At 36.6% G+C, this 19,144-nt stretch overlaps 2 protein-coding genes across 8 annotated transcripts; one reads left to right on the top strand and one right to left on the bottom strand.

Moving 5' to 3' along the window:
• The first annotated feature begins 285 nt into the window (after nt 1-285).
• On the top strand, nt 286-5,673 carry LOC143209544 (uncharacterized). The gene is made up of 6 exons (XM_076425326.1): nt 286-371; nt 425-494; nt 576-1,586; nt 1,768-2,169; nt 2,254-2,397; nt 2,648-5,673. Exons 2-6 carry the CDS (start codon nt 447-449, stop codon nt 2,879-2,881), a joined length of 1,839 nt encoding a protein of 612 aa, XP_076281441.1. The 5' UTR covers nt 286-371; nt 425-446; the 3' UTR covers nt 2,882-5,673.
• LOC143209542 (heat shock factor protein) lies at nt 5,469-18,654 on the bottom strand. Of its 7 annotated transcripts, none has more exons than XM_076425320.1 (12): nt 18,406-18,653; nt 17,686-17,794; nt 17,478-17,602; nt 17,084-17,416; nt 16,298-16,380; nt 16,034-16,222; nt 15,351-15,413; nt 13,722-14,285; nt 12,796-12,901; nt 12,295-12,406; nt 11,966-12,210; nt 5,469-8,223 (listed from the first exon to the last, which is right to left on the bottom strand). In XM_076425320.1, the coding sequence occupies exons 1-11, from the start codon at nt 18,508-18,510 to the stop codon at nt 11,981-11,983; spliced, it is 2,019 nt and encodes a 672-aa protein (XP_076281435.1). In that variant the 5' UTR covers nt 18,511-18,653; the 3' UTR covers nt 5,469-8,223; nt 11,966-11,980. The 7 variants fall into 7 exon arrangements, with proteins under 7 accessions (XP_076281435.1, XP_076281436.1, XP_076281434.1 ...); XM_076425321.1 differs by having other exon boundaries at nt 5,469-10,342; XM_076425319.1 differs by having other exon boundaries at nt 5,469-10,388.
• Nucleotides 18,655-19,144: the final 490 nt, after the last annotated feature.

A 19,144-nucleotide genomic window follows, 5' to 3' on the forward strand; every position in this document is an offset into this window, starting at 1 on the left:
TGGTTTTAATAGAGGAGAAATCATATATTGACATCTCCAATTTGAAAAATTTTCCAACAATTTGGAATTTCACATAAAGATCCGCAGTCTACTGACAAGATAGAGAATGACACAGTAATGCACAACTCAAAGCATTTCGCTCGTCAGTGCTAAATGTTCTATCTTAATTGTTTCATTTGTTGCTATCATTCTTTGTTAATGTACAATGTTGCTTTTAGACGATTATACACATATTGTCGTATCTGTCTACGTCCGACAGGATGTCAGCGAGACTAGTCTGCCATGCTTGGAGAGAAGCATCGCTCGCCATGAAATTTGTGGATCAAGAAGCGCTGGTCCTTGGCCGACCTCCCGCAGACAATCTCAGTCAAGTAATGGAGGTACTCCAGCAATCTACACGACCATTTTATCACTTTGTTTTTAGAGAAGTGGAGTTGAAGAGGAGTATGCCGGTGTGGGACCATTATGGACCTTACATGAAGAGTCTTGTACTGGTACGACGCGTAATTTCTGTCGAATATCGTCAGAAAAGAATTGCCTTATAATTATGTTCACTTTTTATCTTCTTTTCGTAGGTGTGCTGTGATCTAAACGAGAAGATGCTCGTACAAATTCTGAAATGCTGTAGTTCTTTAAGAGTATTACGTATAAATGCCTGCAGAGAATGCCTGATGTCCGGCAAACTTTTGGAGGATGAGAACGACATAAAAGAGCTCTCGGAGACGTTTAAAAACCTGCGAGAACTTAGTCTCGATTACAATAGATTCTTAAGCGATCTTCTATTTGCTAGATTAGTTTCTTGTTGCTCGAACGTGGAGTCTTTGAATCTCACGGGTTGCCAAATGTCTTTCCACAGCGGATTATACAGAAAGTTTTATCCCCAGAACTGTAAACAGCTACCACAAGCGTCCAGCTTTGTTCTGACATTTTTGAATACGTTGCATTATTTGAAACGACAAGCTCACAGATTGAAGCATTTGAATTTTGGGTACACTCTGATCGACGGAGCGGCCTTGACTACTTTGGCAGCTTTGGAGGGTTTGAAACTGGAGTCGATGATACTGCAAGGTTGCTATCACTTGACTATCGACGGCATCCGAGGTCTTACTCAATATCAAACATGCCTGAAAGTCCTTGATATTAGTTTCTGCGTGCGAATCACGGACGCCAGCTTGCTTTGTATCTGCAAGAACCTACCGAAGCTAGAAACGTTCAAGATAAAAAGGTGTCGCGCGGTCACCGACAACGGAGTAAAGTACATTCGGCTACTGAAAAACCTGAAGGAACTCGACATCTCGGAGATGGAACAACTTACCGGGGACTGCATAACTCGTGGACTTTGTTCGAGTCGCTGTATGGACGACAAACTCGAGGAAAACATTGAACTGGCGAACGTAAATCATAGATCTACCGGTGAGGATTATGACGAGGGAAAGACTGTACAAAAGAAAAACATGCAGATACTCTATGCGAACGCGTTGCACCTGCAGGAAGAATCGATCGAGTGCATATCCAGGTCGTTTCCTAATTTGAGAGTACTCGAGCTCAGTTATTGCTTTAGCGGTGTTACAGATAGAACGATACAGGTGTGTGTAACTATTCTTTTGCTTTATGTCTTTTATAATTTCGTATTTAGAATTTTAGAAAGAACTGATTGTTTTCGTACACTTTCAGAAGTTACTAAAAGTTCAAATAGCCGGTGTAAATTCACATAAATGTATTTTGGTGTCAGTGTGGTGCATATAAAAGTAAGTTTATCTTTTATAGATGATATTCAAGGAGCTTGTACATTTGGAAACATTAAAAATAAGCCATTGCGATAAGGTCAGTGACGCCGGCTTGACGGGTATGGGCGCCGGTAGCAACGAATGCGTCGAAAACATACAGGTTGTATATAAGCCAGAATTTACAGAAACCAGATTAAGAATTAGCCTAAGGTCGAGGGCCGAGGAAGAGATAGTACGCGACGCGGATCGAAAGCGAGAAGTGATGAAACTCTGCGAAAACGTATCCAGACCGTTGGACATCAAATCCCTGTTCTCGTTGAACAGGCTGAAACACCTTCGAGAATTAGACCTTTCCGGCTGCAATCGAATCACCGATGTCAGCTTAAAGCATGCGTTTGCATTCCCAGAATTGAAAATCTTAAACCTGAGCCAGTGCCAGCAGGTAGCTAGAAATTTCAATTCAGTCGAGCTGACATACAATTTAGTATATTAATCTTTCCTCCAACCGAGTAAAACTGTGTTACAGGTGACGCACGTAGGATTAGATTATTTATCGAGGAATAATCCAGCAATCGAAGACCTGAACCTGAATCAGTGTCACAATATATCGGATATTGGGATATTGTATCTGGTACAACGGCTACACAGATTGAAACGGCTTCTCATACAGGTGACAACTTGTATAAAACTCGGACAAATACTTTTTGCAAAGCTATTTTTAGTACAGCTTGTCAAATCTAGCTGTGCCTACACATTTTTGTCATAAATGCATAAAATCCGCTGTATAGTGATCAGAATCGACCTTGAACTCTAGTGTCCCCGATTACACCGAACATTTGATGTGATTTTGAAGTTGAAGGTCGATTCACTATCATTTAACGTGACTTTTCACCTCTAATAAGGAATTGTTGGATTTGCAGGCATGCTCGCAGCTCACAAATCGTACTCTCGACTCTATTAAAGTGTACTGCAAGAGTCTTCATTATTTGGACACTCGTTATTGTCGCGGAATGACAGTGGCAGGTCTCGAAAGTTTGACGCACCTGTACGTCGACTGCAACAAACACATGGAGGATCTTGATATTGTCTCGGCTGGAAACGAGGCACTTCCACCACCAGCACCGCCTTTGCCATCGCTACCTTCTTTACCATAGAGACGACTTCAATATCTGCTTTCGCATTTCAAAGACAGGGTAAGAGAAAACTGAAGTGAAGTATTATTTAATGAGGTAGAACTCGTTTCTAGGGTTGCGAGGATTCTCACTTCTCGATAATGCAAAGGATGGGGTTTCTCAGTAATCAAAAGCGCTAGATAAAAGATCAATCTAGGCCACAATCGTCCTCGAAAGTCCTATTTCTGCGTAGTGACGGCTCGAGTCAAGTGGAGGCCCCAAGTGATACAAATTTTGGGAACCTCAAACTCAAGCTAGAGATAGAAGTTGGAAGAAAACTCTCATGAACTTATTAACAAAAAAGCGGGGACCCACGCGGTCGCTTAGTCCACTTGCCGTTAAACCCGCCACTGTTTCTACGTTTACGAGGCGTAATTTGTATTATTCGGCAGCATGTAAGTACCCAGTCAGCCAGGCCTGCCTCGAGCAGAAATCGAGCCCAGCCTGGCGAGCAGGTAACGGACATTATACTGGCTGAACGTCGCTCGAAGCTGTTCGAAGCATAGGATGCTCGAATTGCTCGATTTTGGACGGGTATCTGCGCGCGCATAAGCCGGGCAGAAGCTGTTTTATTGGGTAGCTGTCGCAGCTTTATGAAAACGTGTGCAGCTTCATGCGTCCGAATAATGTAAATTAGGACTTTTGAGGGCGATCGCGGCCTTGATTGATCTTTTATCTAGCGCTTTTGACTACCGAAAGACCCCATCTTTGCATGATCGAGAAATGAGAAAGCGCATCCCGCACTTTTGCAATCCTGGAAACGAGAGAGAGAGAATATTTCAGGATGGATTGGATGGGGTTGTAAAATGTGCATAGCATAACGTTTTGTACCGTCCATCCAGAAACCGCGTACATATGTATATATGTATTCTGTGTATGGACTTAGAGCCGATCAAAAGAGATATTGAAAAAGATACGGTATCATCTTATCTATGTCTATTTCCGTGGAGAAGGATTTTAGCTCGAATATTATTCACACACACAACTAGAATCAATATTTTATAATTATTACCGAATGGCGCAAAGCAAGCCAGTTTTTTCACATTTTTCAACTTGAAACGTTAATAATCATGATAATATTTAACGTTATACACAAAGCAATTGTATATAGGGTTGTATAAATGAAGAATCGCGAGGTTGAGAGAATATTTATGTGAACATGTTTATAATTGCGTGTAAAAGAGGATAAACGGATATTGAAAATGCGTATTATGTCAAGTTTTTGGCAACGATTATGACGCTTTAATAGAGAGATAGTTATATATATATAATAACATTAATTAAAACTTGTGTAATTTAAACAAGTATTTATTGATTACTGATTAATATACAAACTAAAAGGTAATTTTAAATGTATGCGTTTATAAAGCGTCGGGTGATAATGTGATTTTGATTGTGTGCAATAAATGAGCCAAAAAGAAATTACTTAAGTAACAAAAAACATAACTAATAAGATCTATTCGATAAGGATGTTACAAAGTTATTTTTCGATTTTCGGACGAGTTTCTTTCGCGTCCGGTGTTACACTTTTTAAATTAATGTTGATACTATCGTAATACCATTCTATAACGTATCTCTATATAATTTTCAACTTTACTTGTGTGTTAAAAATCCATAGCTATGACAATGGTATATGTACTTGCAACGCAGATGTCATACAAAATTAAAAGAGTTATGCTTAAACTAAAAAGTGATTGAACGAGACAACTCCGCTTCTATTATATGTTTAAAAATATGTAGCTGGGATAATTTCTGTTGAGGATGCTCTTCGGAGCAGACGAAAGGAAACGTTTGAACGAGATCTTCGAATAAAGATTAATTCCACGAGACATAGTACAAAGTATATAACACGAGCGATCGTTGTATTAGAGGTAGACTCCAAATATTTTTGCTGCCACTTGAATCGACATTGAACTTAATAAATTTTCATACGTAGCGTAAGATCCGTTTTTTGAAAGCTTATAAAATAAATTACATACTACAACATTCGAGATACTATAGTTGAAACAAAATACGAAATAGCTTGTCTCGACAAATCGTTGAAATGAATGTTTTCACACGTTGGTGATGTGTAGACTGCGGATTTTATGCATTTATGAGGAAAATTAGTAAATTTAAATATACTGTTATATTATCTTCAGCTTACTAAACATAATTGGGAAGGAAATAAGTTTCTATTTCATTCCAGTTTGTTGCAATTCAGATAAGCAATTTTTATTTTGCATAAAGATCCGCAGTCTGGTGATGTATAATATAATCGTTAAGACACGTATTATGGTATATACTTAATTTATTTTAGTCGTGCGAGACTCGAGTACTTTTAAATAACCGCAATTGTAATATAAAGCTTTATTTATCGAAATCGTATATGTACCATTATATACAGAATATTGCTCATGTGATATATTGAGGAAAAATGGTTGATATCAGGATGTATAGTTGCAGTCACAATGTTATGTAAACAATTTCTAAATTTTATTTAAAAACAAACAAGTTTTTAACATTGTTTTGAATGGTAGTTAAAAGTCTATTTGTGTCGAATAAAGTAATTTTCCATAAAGATTACAGATTTAAGGATACATCGTTATACTCTCTTTAATCGATCGTTTTTCTCCTTGAATGTATTTGTATTTATCGTGACAGTATTTGTTGTTATTAGAAGGAAGAATAAAGTCAATTTTCCATTCGTGATACAGTAAAAGTAAGCGTGAATATATGTATATCGATTTGTCCAAGGTGGATTTGTAGGCAAATAAAGACAGATGGTGAACGTTTATCAATATTTCTGTTCCCCTCCAGTTTTGCACCGATGCTCGCACACACGACCTAAACAGGCTTCTTTAATTCTATTTTAATCAGTATCTTCTTTATAATTAGTAGCAAAACACACAAATTCGTAAAGAATAGTCGACGAATCATCGTTCGTTCATCACCCATTAGAACCTATCCTTCTGTACAAAATGTTTAATGTATCACAAAATCTGATGCCTACAAGCAGTGTAGTATCAACTATACTTTTGCACAGGATACACGTTCTTTTGATTTTACTTGATCGCAACTTTTATACGAATTGGTCTTCTACGAACGAAGGAATCGCTCTACGCTTACAGAAATCATTGATCGGATGCCACGTGTAACTTGCGTATAATATCTAGCTGGTTCAAGAAATCATTCAAGATATATCTCAAATGAAACAGCTTCATATTTTCGATAGCATTGAAAAATATATGTACTCTATAGAAGATCAAGATCAGTAACAACATTTTTTTCTCTCGTTTTATACAGCCATTTAGAACAAAAATAAGTAAGTCTGTGATCTATTTTCTATCGTTGAGTTGAAATCTTCTAACAAACACTGAACGAGTAAGTGATAAAGTTGGAGCGAATGCATAGAGAAGTAATCTGAACTATAACTGCGAACTAAAATTAAAAAACTACAACTGAGAGATTGATTTTGAAAATTGAGAAAGAGGTAAAATACATACAATAAGAAATGTATGGTTGACACTTCACTGTATATGGAATTACGTAACATATACCAAGGTTTCTATGAATTCGTAACATAATACTAATACGTTCTCTCGGTTGTCTGTTAATTAGTGATAAGTATACATACGATACAATAATCTGATCCTATTATCTCTTGATACATAGAAACACAAAATGGTCAACCTATATACAGTGACTCCCATTAATATTCGGACGCTCTAAAAAAGACGATAACTTTTTTAATATTGTACTATACGATTTGAACTTTCTTTGGAAGCTAAAGCAATTAGTTTACTACAGGATGTGAAAATAGATTTTGTCAAAAATTGCATTTGGTCGGAATTGTAGAGAATATACTTAAAGTTGCATTTTACAACTTTTTTATGCGGGCCTATATTGAAATTTTAAAAAATACGTTTTGTAGATCTGTGTCAATTAAATGCACTGTGAAAGTTTCATAGAAATCGGTTGAATCCTTAGAATTACTGGAGTTGGAGGCCGAAAATCGTGAAAAACTGCAATTTTTACCATCTTTAGACGTTTGTAGATCATTACAACGCGTCGACCGATTTTCATGAAATTCTATGAAATATAAGCCCACATAAAAAAGTTAAAAAACACAACTTTTAGTATTTTCTCTGCAATTCCGACAACTTGCCGTTTCTTCCAAAAATTTCTGTCACGTTGTGTAGCAAACCAATTATTCTAACATCTCCAAAATTTTCAAATCGTACATTCCAATATTTAAAAAGTTATGGTCTTTTTAAGAGTGTCGGAATATTAGTGGGAGTCACTGTATGTTAAAGGTTCAAGGCTAAGATTTCAGTGTTGAACATAAATATATATTCGTTTTATTCTCGGTGCAACAAAATATCTTATGATTATCGTGAAAAATAGTTAGATACTCTACACATTTAGTACTATCAATACTGGTACGCTATGTCAGTTGTTTAATGGTAGCCATCGATATTTCATAGAACTGTATATTCATCTACTTACACAATTTACTATAGAACGTGAATAGATAAGTGTTCAATGATATTACAAACAAAATAGAATAGTACATTTCGTTCGAGGAATTCGAAATTAAACTAAAGTGGATATGCTGATAGAAATGTTTAAACAAAGAGACACTGAAATCTTATCTTGTTATCACGTTTTCTTAGTTAAACCTTGTACCACAGCAAAGTAATGATTATCAAAGTATAATGACACGTTAAACAAATATTTTAACACGCTGTTCTCTCTCTCCCCTTTTTATATATATATATATATATGTATATATATATTTATTCATTTATATGTTTTGATATATATACATACACACATATGGACTTATATGTATATATACGTATCGCACCGTATTTTATTTAGTTTCTAACAGTGTGTTCTAGACACACACTCTATGTAAAAAATGTTAATTCTTTTCTGCCAGCGGATATTCATAGAAAATATCCTGTGTCGACTCGTTATCGATGATCGTGAGTTATTCGCGTGATTATATACAAATCAGTGAAATCGGGGAATCGTTTCCTCTTTAGTTGCATATATAGATATAATGCATTTTCTCATATTATCCGCTATTTCGTAGAGACAGATTTGAGAATGAGTTTAGTGTCACTAGCTCTCGAGAAACGTGACAACGTACAATCTCGGTTCGAGAGAATTCTTCTTCCTGAAGAAATTCTGTGCACGCCTCGATTGTTTCCTTTTCTTTTTTTCTGTTCGCGTTCTAAAACTTGTCACAGGGCTCTCATATCACTCATAGTTACTCTGAATTAAAACGAAGGCATTACCAACGAAGTAATTAAAAATCCAGCAGTCTTCCTCCAAGGCTAAAATAAAAAAGCAATTATATAGATGCGTGAATTGTCAAGCGGAGCGTGATAAGTAACGTTGCTCTCGGTCTATTTATGGCGGACAGCTTTCTTGCGAGACTCTTTTGTTCGCTTGATTTCCCACAAAAAGAAAGTTCAGATTATCATTCGAATATGGCCAATGAGATCCGTCCCGTGGATTTTAATTAATTCTTTTTACTTGATAAAAGGTTCATAAATTGTACAATCGAACACACGTAGCTTCTAATAGAAAAATTTATAATGTATCGTTTCCGTGTATACATTCCTTTTTTTCTAATCCGAAAGAGACTCTTTCCGTCCCGTCTCACGTACAAAATACCTTTAAAAAGTATACGTTCGTACTCTTTGACAGTGACTGTACAGTTTAGGACTTCGTCAACTTGTGGACCAATTGTTTACTTATCTACTACCCCTGGCAAAAAGTACTTGATCGGTCAAGCTCAAGGTCAGCTAGAAAATCATTGAATTTTCAATGTAGAAAATGTTCTCGCCCAGAGTACGGAAACAGAATGATATATCTCTCAGTCGTCTATTATAGAAACAAAATATTAATGTAAAAATTAAAACTCTTGTTTATTAACAGTGTACAAAATTAAACAGTTCAACATTAACTCGAGGCAACACTTAATCGTTGTTCTCTTTAAACTATTAAAAAAAAGTTCCATATCACATTGGTTACGTGCTACTTAGATTGTACTTTCTTTTTCAAATAATTCGTACAATACATTTTTGCTTGAGCAAATAATTTCTGCTTATAGTGATCGCGTTTACAGTTTTGTTTGAACACTTTCTACCGGGGGTAGCATGTCGACTAAAACATGTTTATATACATTTATTTCTGCGGTCTTATGAATTGTCTTGGACAAAATCAGCAGAGAGCAAAACATATTAAGTATATTTTGGCGGATGATTCCTGACACAGGAAAATATATAAGGTACGTGTTCTCGCATGCTGTACGCGTTCACTTAATATGCTTTTCCACATTCCTATAGTTCCTTAATCGAAATTTCAATAATGATAGTAAAATACTTAACTTAACACAATCGTAACGGTCTCAATGAAACAAAATCTTAATACGTTTTTACAATATCGAGACGAGTTTTATATACGTATATATCCATGATATATACCATTGTGTACGTGCGCGCGCGCGTGTATATGTGTGTGTGTATTTATAAATAAAAAAGAATAATAAATAGTTTTATGAATAGACAATGGCTATACACTTTACAATGAGTCGACGTTCACAGATGCATGAATGTCCGTGTGTGTTTATCTTAAGAGAAAACGTCTTTCGCACACATATTTCCTTCTTTTTCATATAAAAATACAAACTCACGCATTGGCGTTTCTTCCTTTCTTTTATAGTTATACGAATCCTTGATCTACAAGAATAACTGTTTAAATTGTCCACGTATACGACAAGAAAAGTACACTTCTTATTCAGAGTACAGTACAAAAAATACGAATTTCGTATATACTTTTTCAAGTTATTCACAGGACCCAAGTGGTCGAACTCAAATCCTCGTAAATAATGAGATCATCAGAGATTACAGTTGGCTCTAAGCATACGTTATTGTTTCTTTTTGCATTTGTTATTTAACCGAGACAAGTGTACAACAATTGCTTAGACTGTTCACACGTTATCGAAAGAAGCGGAAACTTTAGATAAACTTTAACAGCGAACAGATTGTACGCACTTGTAGGAACTTTAATGTTTGGACCGTATGATTAACAAAAGACATTCTTAGGCACGTTTTAAGCTGTCAATTATTATAATAGAATGTGATTGAAGTGCGTATCGGTAACAAGTACTGCGTGATGTCAATAAAACGAATCACAAACAAACAACGATTCATATCAGTTCATAGCAGCAAATCCAGAGGATTTTATGCGCTGGTTTTCTTTTGATCATTTTCTCGGTATATCCTCCGGAAATGGACCCGCATTGATTCAGAGACACCGCATTCTCTCCTCCAGTATAGGGTACAGTTTTGCCGACAAGCTCGTTGCTTATTTGGTCATCGAAATACACACCCGGACAGAGAAAGAGAGAGAGCATGTTCGTGATGATCCGTCGAGTAATAAAACATACTGAAACCAAAGTATTCGGACGCAACAGTGTGTGTGTGATCTGAACCTGCAAAAAAATCTATCCTAAGACAATTTCTTTTCGTTGAAAGGAGGATCAATATCTCGGCGAGAAAACAATCTTTTGTGAGATCACACTTAAATTCGTTAATGGTGTTGCATTTAATTCACCATGTAATATAAAAGAATTATCAAACGTTAATAACTTCACCCGACAATGTAAAGGCAACGCTTATCGATCTGTGCAATAGAAAGAGTATATGTAGTAATGTTTCGAGTCAATTTCACCGTAAAAGATTCTTCAAACATTTGCCATATCGGTATCTTTCCTGTTATCTGCTCTCCACTTTCGTCAGACTTATACAAATTATGCGTATAGGTCACACTACTATTACGCGCGACGGTAATAAAAATATACATATATATATACTCGTTTAAAAAAATATCTGTGACCTTAAGATCTCGAAAAATGTGACCTCGAAAAAATCTTTTTCTTTTTGCTTACCACAATATTTGCACGTTCAAACCTTATTACGATTTCCTCTGGCGTTTTATTCTATTATCGATAGACTGCGGATCTTTATGCAAAATTAAAATTTTCTTCGTCAATTAAAAGACGCGGGAGCCGTATAAAAATTTCTTCCTATCTTTAGCAATTGTGTATAAACAGACGACACTCGCGCGCAGTGGCGCACCCAGGATGTAATCTTGGGGGGGGGGGGGGCCGAGTTGAACCCAGCCCTAGGTTTTGCGTGATGACCTTTTTTTTAAGCCAAAATATCTATCATCGGTACCCAGGGCTATTCAGCGATTTTAATTTTGGAAGCTGAACATTTTTTTCTTGGTGGGGGACTTGGCCACCTGGCTCCCCCCTGGGTGCGCCACTGCTCGCGCGTGAATGTGTGGTACACTCACACACCGCTAGACCACGTATACGTACGCGAAGATTGCAAGGGTCCGGGAATCCACTTCTGATTTCTCGATAATGTAAAATCGCTAGATGAAAGGTCAATCTAGGTCGCTGTTTGCCTCAAAAGGCCTTCTTTTATGTTTCCGAGCAATGGTTTTGCAGTATTCGGCTGCATGTTGCCCGTCAGATGGCGCTGCAATCACGCCGGCGTACTAGTCTCTCCGACGGGCAACATGCAGCCGAATATTGCAAAACCATCGCTCGGAAACGTAAAAGAAGGCCTTTTGAGGCAAACAGCGACCTAGATTGATCTTTCATCCAGCGATTTTAACTACTAAAAAACCCCGTCTTTGCATTATCGAGAAATCAGAAGTGGATTCCCGGACCCTTGCAATCCTCGCGTACGTATACGTGGTCTAGCGGTGTGTGAGTGTACCACAAATTCACGTGCAAGTGTCGTCTGCTAGAAGGGGCCCATTTTTGACATAGATGCATAAAATCCGCAGTGTAATTATGAAAAATAAGCGAGATAAGCGAGAAGAACATCCTAATAATACATACTAGTACATATATTACACATTACACTATATAATCGGAAAATAGTAACAGGCAAATAACAGAGAAGATTCCCATATTGTTACTCCGTATAGTTATTTTATGTAAAGAGTTGAAACGCTTCTCTTCTAGTCTAGCCGAAAGGAAATCAAGTAACTCACCATTGGAGTAAGAGTTTATGATGAAGTGTCAACATCGTTTGTTAAAGATTCGAGTAGCGAAGCTTTGTTATCTTCCAATTCTAAAGGATCTGAACCGTAAAGACTGTTTGTCGTAACGTCGCATGCTGTACTGGTTGCAGGTGATGTGGCATCCAAGAACATGTCGTCGTCAAAATCCAACAAGTTTTGCGTTGGATTGTATGTCATAAGTTCACCGCCGACTGTTCCGTTAACATTATCTGCAACTGCAACAAGAAAATAGCTTTTTTTTTAAAAAAGAAGCAAAGTTATTTACTGCTTATATGGAAAATAATAGTTGAAGATTTTACAGTTAGCATGGTCGTCGTCATCTTTCTCCGAATGTGGGTTCAATTCTGGATTAATGGGCAAACTAAACGACATTGGATCGTCTACTCCGAACAACTGCAAATGCACAGAATTCTAAGAGAATCGAATAAAACAAACACTTAAAGAATAGAAAACCATTTATCAAAGTTGAACAGTAATTAAAGATATATCGGAAACATATGTAATTGATAATTAGACTGCGGATCTCTATGCATTTATGGTTTATGAAAATTTCCATAAAATGCCAGAGTATAAAATTTAATAGAATTGAATACGATTTTTAATTATTTCAGACTTGCAGAGACTACTGACCACTGAAAATAAGATTTTATTTGATGTTCCACTGTGTGTGTGTGTGTTTTAAAATTCGTCTACAAAAATTGCAAATTGCATAAACATCCGCAGTCTATTGATAATCATCGGTTGCACTAAGCGCTGTCCAACTTTGCTGCTTAACGATCGAATAGAAATGAACTACTTACACCGAGAAGCGTGTTTGCATCGATACTGTAACCCTCACCACGGAGGATATCACGTAAATTGTCCAAATCTGTCTGCATTGATTCCAGATGATTATCCATATCCTCCCTATAGACAATTGTTTAAAGTGGATCAAACATGCATAACAAAACTACAATTTCGCACAAGTTTATCCATATTTGAATGGATGAACAAGGGAAACGTTGAAAAGCCTTTTCCTGAAAAGTACAATCTTTCTATTTGGTCAAACGATAGCGCGAGCAGTCTTACGTAAAGCATTTATTCAGTTTCGAAGAATACTATTTCTGATTGCTGCTCGCGCTATCATTCCATTGGAGAAGTTTCTGTGCACAAAAAGAAGTTTTCTTCAATTAAAAATATTATATGTTACCTCTGTGTCGAAGGTACACGAAATAAATTTCACGGCGGAGTGACGGCAAAATTTAACATGTATGTACACATAAAAAATCTGATGGATAATTTCATTAGTCCAACAAAAGATTGTTCTAAACAAAATGAATTGAATATAGGCTTTGTTTTTTTCTTTACTTAGAAATCAAAATCGAATACCAAGTTTTCTTAAACGAGATTGCAAAATTAATTGTAAGATTTTGAGATTGTAAAATAGCTATGAAGCTAGGAAAACGTTATCAAGAAATACTGGTTTGCGTCGTCCTGCGCGAGACACATCGTAAGATTTCTAAATAGACGAAAGACGAACGATTTAGAAGCTCCTATGAAAAATCGTCTCGCATTATTGTTAGTAGGGCGTGTACACCGTTAAAATTAATTCATGATTGCTCGAATATGTTAAAAAAGATAGAAATATTAGTTGGCTCCCACCTCTATGTCTTTCGATTAAGAATTTCCATTAAAGGTAAAGGAAATTCATTGGACTTTATTTAGCCATGGTCTGTGTTGAACTTACATTGATCCTAACCTGTAAGCAGCATCAGGCGAGCCAGAGATATTCACGCAGCTCAAAGATAAATGATTACTTGTGCCTGCTCCGTTGGAGTAGGCATTCTCTTTTTCCAGTGATCTCTCGGCACCGTTCACGCGTGCAACTCTCTGGTTGCCATGCTTGCCGATTCCATCAACGTTATTCAGCTGATCGAATGTATCATTGGTTCCGCTGGTTTTTAAATTTCCTTTGTTGTCACCGTACTCTATCAGCTCGTTAATCTCCACGTTCTCGTTCTCGTTGCTCTCTATGTTCTCCTCACTGATGATTTCCGGTACTATCAGAATGTCCTGCAGTTTCACCAAATTCGAAGCATTCTCCTGAACATCTTCCTCGATGTCCCCAGCTGTTTCCAGATCGAGTTCAGGTTCCGCATCGGTTCCTTTAGTCATATTAGCTGCCATAGCTGCGAGTTTAGGACTGCGTGTAGTCGCTATAGGCACTGGCTTAGGCACCAATTTATTTTCCAGTATAGAGATGGTCACCGGCGATTCTTCAAGTGGCATTTCAAGCATATGTGTTTCTTCCCTAAAATAGTGAAACAAGATGTGTTGCCATTCTTCGTCATCTTCGGCTAGATTGCTGTAGCCATAATCTGCTTTTTAATAGGCCTTATTTACTTCAAAAGCTGTAATATTTGCTTTTGAGCGATTCTTGACTACTATTCTCATCGATGGAAGTATTGCAAGAGCATACACAGAAACATATGAAGCATCATAGAAAAAAAACACATGCTCTCTAAATTTGTACAGTGAAATATGTATACAAACTGTTAAAATGCTATTCAGCCTGTAATGAATAGTAATAAAAAATCTGTATGCGCAAGCTATAGAAACAAAGAGGAGAAAGTATTCTTACAGCAAACTGAAGGAAATTCAAGAATATTGTCCGATTCTCTTTCGAAAATCTGTCTCGACTTGAACTCTTTAGTTTCTAGGTAATTGAAACAAAAATATTATCGAACATTCGAAAAATGATTTGCCACATATGTATCAGCTAAACGACGTGAGTACAAATGACAAGTGCGTAAGGAAACATTCCACATAATATATCTTGTGCAAAAATTGAACTCCAACATTCCATGCATATATATTTATGTAGATGAAAAGAAGAAAACAAAATATTAGAAAGATAGAGCGACTTTTACACTAATACTTGATATATTCTATTCAGAGGCATAGATAAAACGTAAACCACAAGATATCGGCAATGATGCAAGTAAACAATGATACGGAGCAACTCAACCAAGGATTAACCAAGAATTCTCTCATGAATATAAATATTCTAGAAACGATCTTTTCGTTTACGCTTTCAATTTTGTTCGAGTTTTATCGACACAACAGAATTAGAACTGCCAGTAATTCGAAAAGCAACTACTACAAGTTGAAAAAGAATAGCCAAACTAAGAGAAATATCATTTCGGTATATAAATCGAATCGAGGAATGCTTCTAAGAGAAATATTATCGCAATGTTGCTACATGTTCATGCAAAACAATAGAACCAAACAAAATTGCGATACTGCTGAATGTAAATATTCTAGGAAAGAAAATAGAACACCAACACCAAAATGACGACAAGAGAAAAATGTTAACCTCGGTTCCTCTCCATTCTTCGTTGATGGGATCAAAATTTTGACAGGCACCTTGTTTTTCCTCCTGGTAATATTTAAATTGTGGTGATATGAGTGTCACTGAGATCTAGTTAACGTTACGAGCAATATGAAATAAGTTTCATTCATGAGAATTCTCTGCTTTTCTGCTTCGAACAAATATAATCCCGTAGGTAGTTCTGTCCACAATATGGTATGAAAAACACCAACAATTTATGCCCCTGTGTCTTCCGTAAGAAGTACATAAAGCAAAATTTCTTTTCAATTGAATTCGGTTAATTATGCAACATTTCATGCACGGAAAGTGTATATCGGTACAAACAGACAAAACTTTTGTTATCATTTGATTCTTCTACCGCTGTTTGAATTTCAATGTAAGATAAAGCACAAATGAAAACGTAAAAATGTTACTGAACAGAGTGATAAATGTTGAAATTTTGTTTGTGTTCACTGTGCAAAACTCCATCATGTTGAAATATCAAAATTGAAAGATTGTACATGACTCAGTTGTATACATATAATATACGCTGTATTATATACATCTATATTCAACTATACATACATATATATCTACATACACACATGTATACATATCGTATATATGTTTGTATAGGTATATATACATATGTAGATATGTATATGTATGTATCGCTTAGCTTAACTTACTTTTTTTTACCCTTACATCCACGTTTCTTCAATCGAGCATCAATGTCTTGTGGATTGACCAGTATGTCAGCTTGGAACTGCATAGAATCGTCGACTAAGTGAACAGTTTCCATATTGCCTGCGTCTATTATCGATGCAGAATTATGTTCTGGACTTTGTATCGCTGGATTTGAATCTCCTTCTAGCATTCTGAAGGGCGAAAATTCATATGTAACTTACAACGTTGTATAAAATGTTCCATACTATAATATTCTGTCAACGTACTCTGCAACAATGTAATCTGAATCTAAATCTGGGTCAGACGCATCGAGCTCGTGAATTACTGGCCCTGTAGGCGACGCTTGTGCCTAAAGAAATATTAAGATAGAAGTTACACGAACCTGGCTTATAATTAGACAGCGGATTTTACATACAAAACAGTAAAAACAATAGAAGAATTTATAAAGAGAGTTACATTATTGTCAACCTATTAAACATATGAACACATTACCGACCGGTGATTATTGCATAACTTTGAAAAATCTATGGTACATGGCTAAACACTTTTTAATGACTAACAAGTCATCTTCAATAACGTCATCTAATGGTTTCATTTAAGATTGCAATGTAAAAGAAAATTTCTATGCTTTCTTTTGGTACAGCACAATTATTGAAAATCCTATTAACCCTTTGCACTCGAATGGTGAGTCTGAGGCGCCACTGAAAATTGCCATACCATTATTCAAAACAGTTTTAACATTATTAAAGTCTGTATTCTATAAATTGTAAAAAGCTCAACTGTTATATATAAGAAAACAGGTTCAATTTGATGTGCACAATGTAAAAAAGATTATATAGGACAAAAATGATCTGGGTTGAAACAAATATCTTGATTTTGGAAATTCAAATTGTTCGAGTGCAAAGGGTGAATAGACTTCCGGTATAGGAAAAGTGTTAAGAAAGAACATCAATTTCTATTTCACTCCGGTTTGTTGCAATTCGGGTAGAAAATTTGTATCGTGCATAAAGATTTGCTGGCCACTTATAATTGTCAGGACTATACGTTTCTACCTTGGACATCTTGCTCTGTTTACGTTGACGGTTCGAGTCGTCTATCATCAATGGATATCTCCTTTTAACAGAGATACCTCCGCTCCTCGACGGTTGTACCAGAGTGACTAAGAAATGTATGAGCTTATTCACGATTTGCTGTTGTTTCAGATGCTTTTGCCTGAGCATCGCTAGCTCCCTCCACAATGCTTCGTTCTCTCTCTTCATGGCTCCGAGTCTCGAGTCTAAATGTTCTTGACGACCCCTCATACTCCTGACTTCCGTCAGCATTTTATTCATTAATTCTGGTTTAATAGGTGTAAGAGCTGGATCTTGTCCTTTGCTCGATGCGATCTGTACAAAGTCAGGTGGAACATTGAAAAATTGACAAACAGAATATTAGCGAAATACGTACTTTTCTCTTAATGTGTTCTACAAGATACGGGTGTCCTTTGCAAAAGAACTGATGCGCAAACTCCATTTCATCTCTGTCGCATTTTAAACCACCTAATTCTACAGAGACCTTCTTGTGGAAACCATCTGAAATAAATAAACGAGAATTTCAGAAAATATGAAAAGAAATGTTCGTAATCACATCGGAGATCTGTTTTGTAGTTACTTACACATATTTAACTGGCGAACAAAGCTGGCCATATTATTATGTTTATAATAATGTGGCAACAATTCCCTGGCAAATTGTGCCTGGTTTCTAATGAAAAAACTTCTTCCATTCTGAAAAGAAGCAACAAAGTTCCGTTAACGTTTCGTCGATCTATAACGAAAGAACCATTGGAGTTGCATCAGTGTTCGATGCTACCGTTCGTTCGATTGAAAAAGGATAAAATTATATGGTTAAGAACAAAAACATTGCAACAGACCATTGCTATTTTATAATTATGTAAAATTTCAAATTCGTTGGTCCTCTACACGGAAGATGATTCGCGCGTGAAAGAGTTAATAAAGATTTCTGAAAAATGATAAAATAGGGACTGGGAGAATTGATAGTTGTCAAAATAATGTAATTTATTACATACGTGTGTATATGTACGCGTATACATGTATATATATATGTATGTATATACATATGATGGCGCAACTAAGTACAGAATAAATTACACCGACAGTGTACATGCAAAATATAGGTTGTGTACGTAAAAATGTGTACCGCGGGGGTCAACGTTTCTCATACGTTTCCGCCGGTTTCTCAGACGATGTTAACATTATATAGAAACCTATTCTGATCGTAGAAGAGGCAAATGAATCGGGGACGAGTACGACTATTTGCACGTTTAGTGCTTATAACGTAAAAGGCACTTGGAAGGAACAACAAAATAAGTACTCACGGGTGACCAACAAATAAGGTCGTCGGTTTCGGGATCCTCGACCAGCTTCCAGAGCTTGGCAAGAAACGCCGGCACGGTAGTACCTAATTCTGGGATCGTGTGCATCGCGGTGTCAATAATTCCCTTTGGTCTGCGATAGTTCCTCGGCTTTTTTCACGAACAGATCACAAGAAAAATCCTTCACATCTCACGACAATGGCTGATCGCTGACGATGTTATTCTGCTAGTAGCACTGACAGGTGGGGAGAGGCGGGGAATGATTGGCCATATGTAGCATTTCCATTTCGAGTAACGATGAAACCACCGCCAGGCGTAGGGCATTCGTCATTGGTCCTTTCTTCGGGAGACATGTTATCGACCAATGAGAATGGATTTACAAGTTTTCATGAGAACTGAGATTAATGCATTGCATATATCGCATATATAGGGTGTTTCACAAAGAGTGTCAGAAAAAGAAAGTAATGATTCCGCATCTTGTTCCTTTATCGATTTATTTTCTAGTTGTGAACTGATATTATCTCGTCGGCGGTTCACGGTTGGTTCTGGGTTCATTCTGGGTTAGATGCAGTTAGATGTGGATATGATTATGTTTATTGAACGTAAACCCGGTAAGGTAGAAAATAACGCTAAAATCTGTTTGACCGACTTTCGGAAATTTACCTACTCTTTAAAGATACCATTTTGCTTACGTGTTTCCACGCTAGATGGCTATACCGTTGCTTTGAGTGGGTAGAGTTTG

The sequence above is a fragment of the Lasioglossum baleicum genome, chromosome 6, assembly GCF_051020765.1.
Source record: "Lasioglossum baleicum chromosome 6, iyLasBale1, whole genome shotgun sequence".
NCBI lineage: Eukaryota > Metazoa > Arthropoda > Insecta > Hymenoptera > Halictidae > Lasioglossum > Lasioglossum baleicum.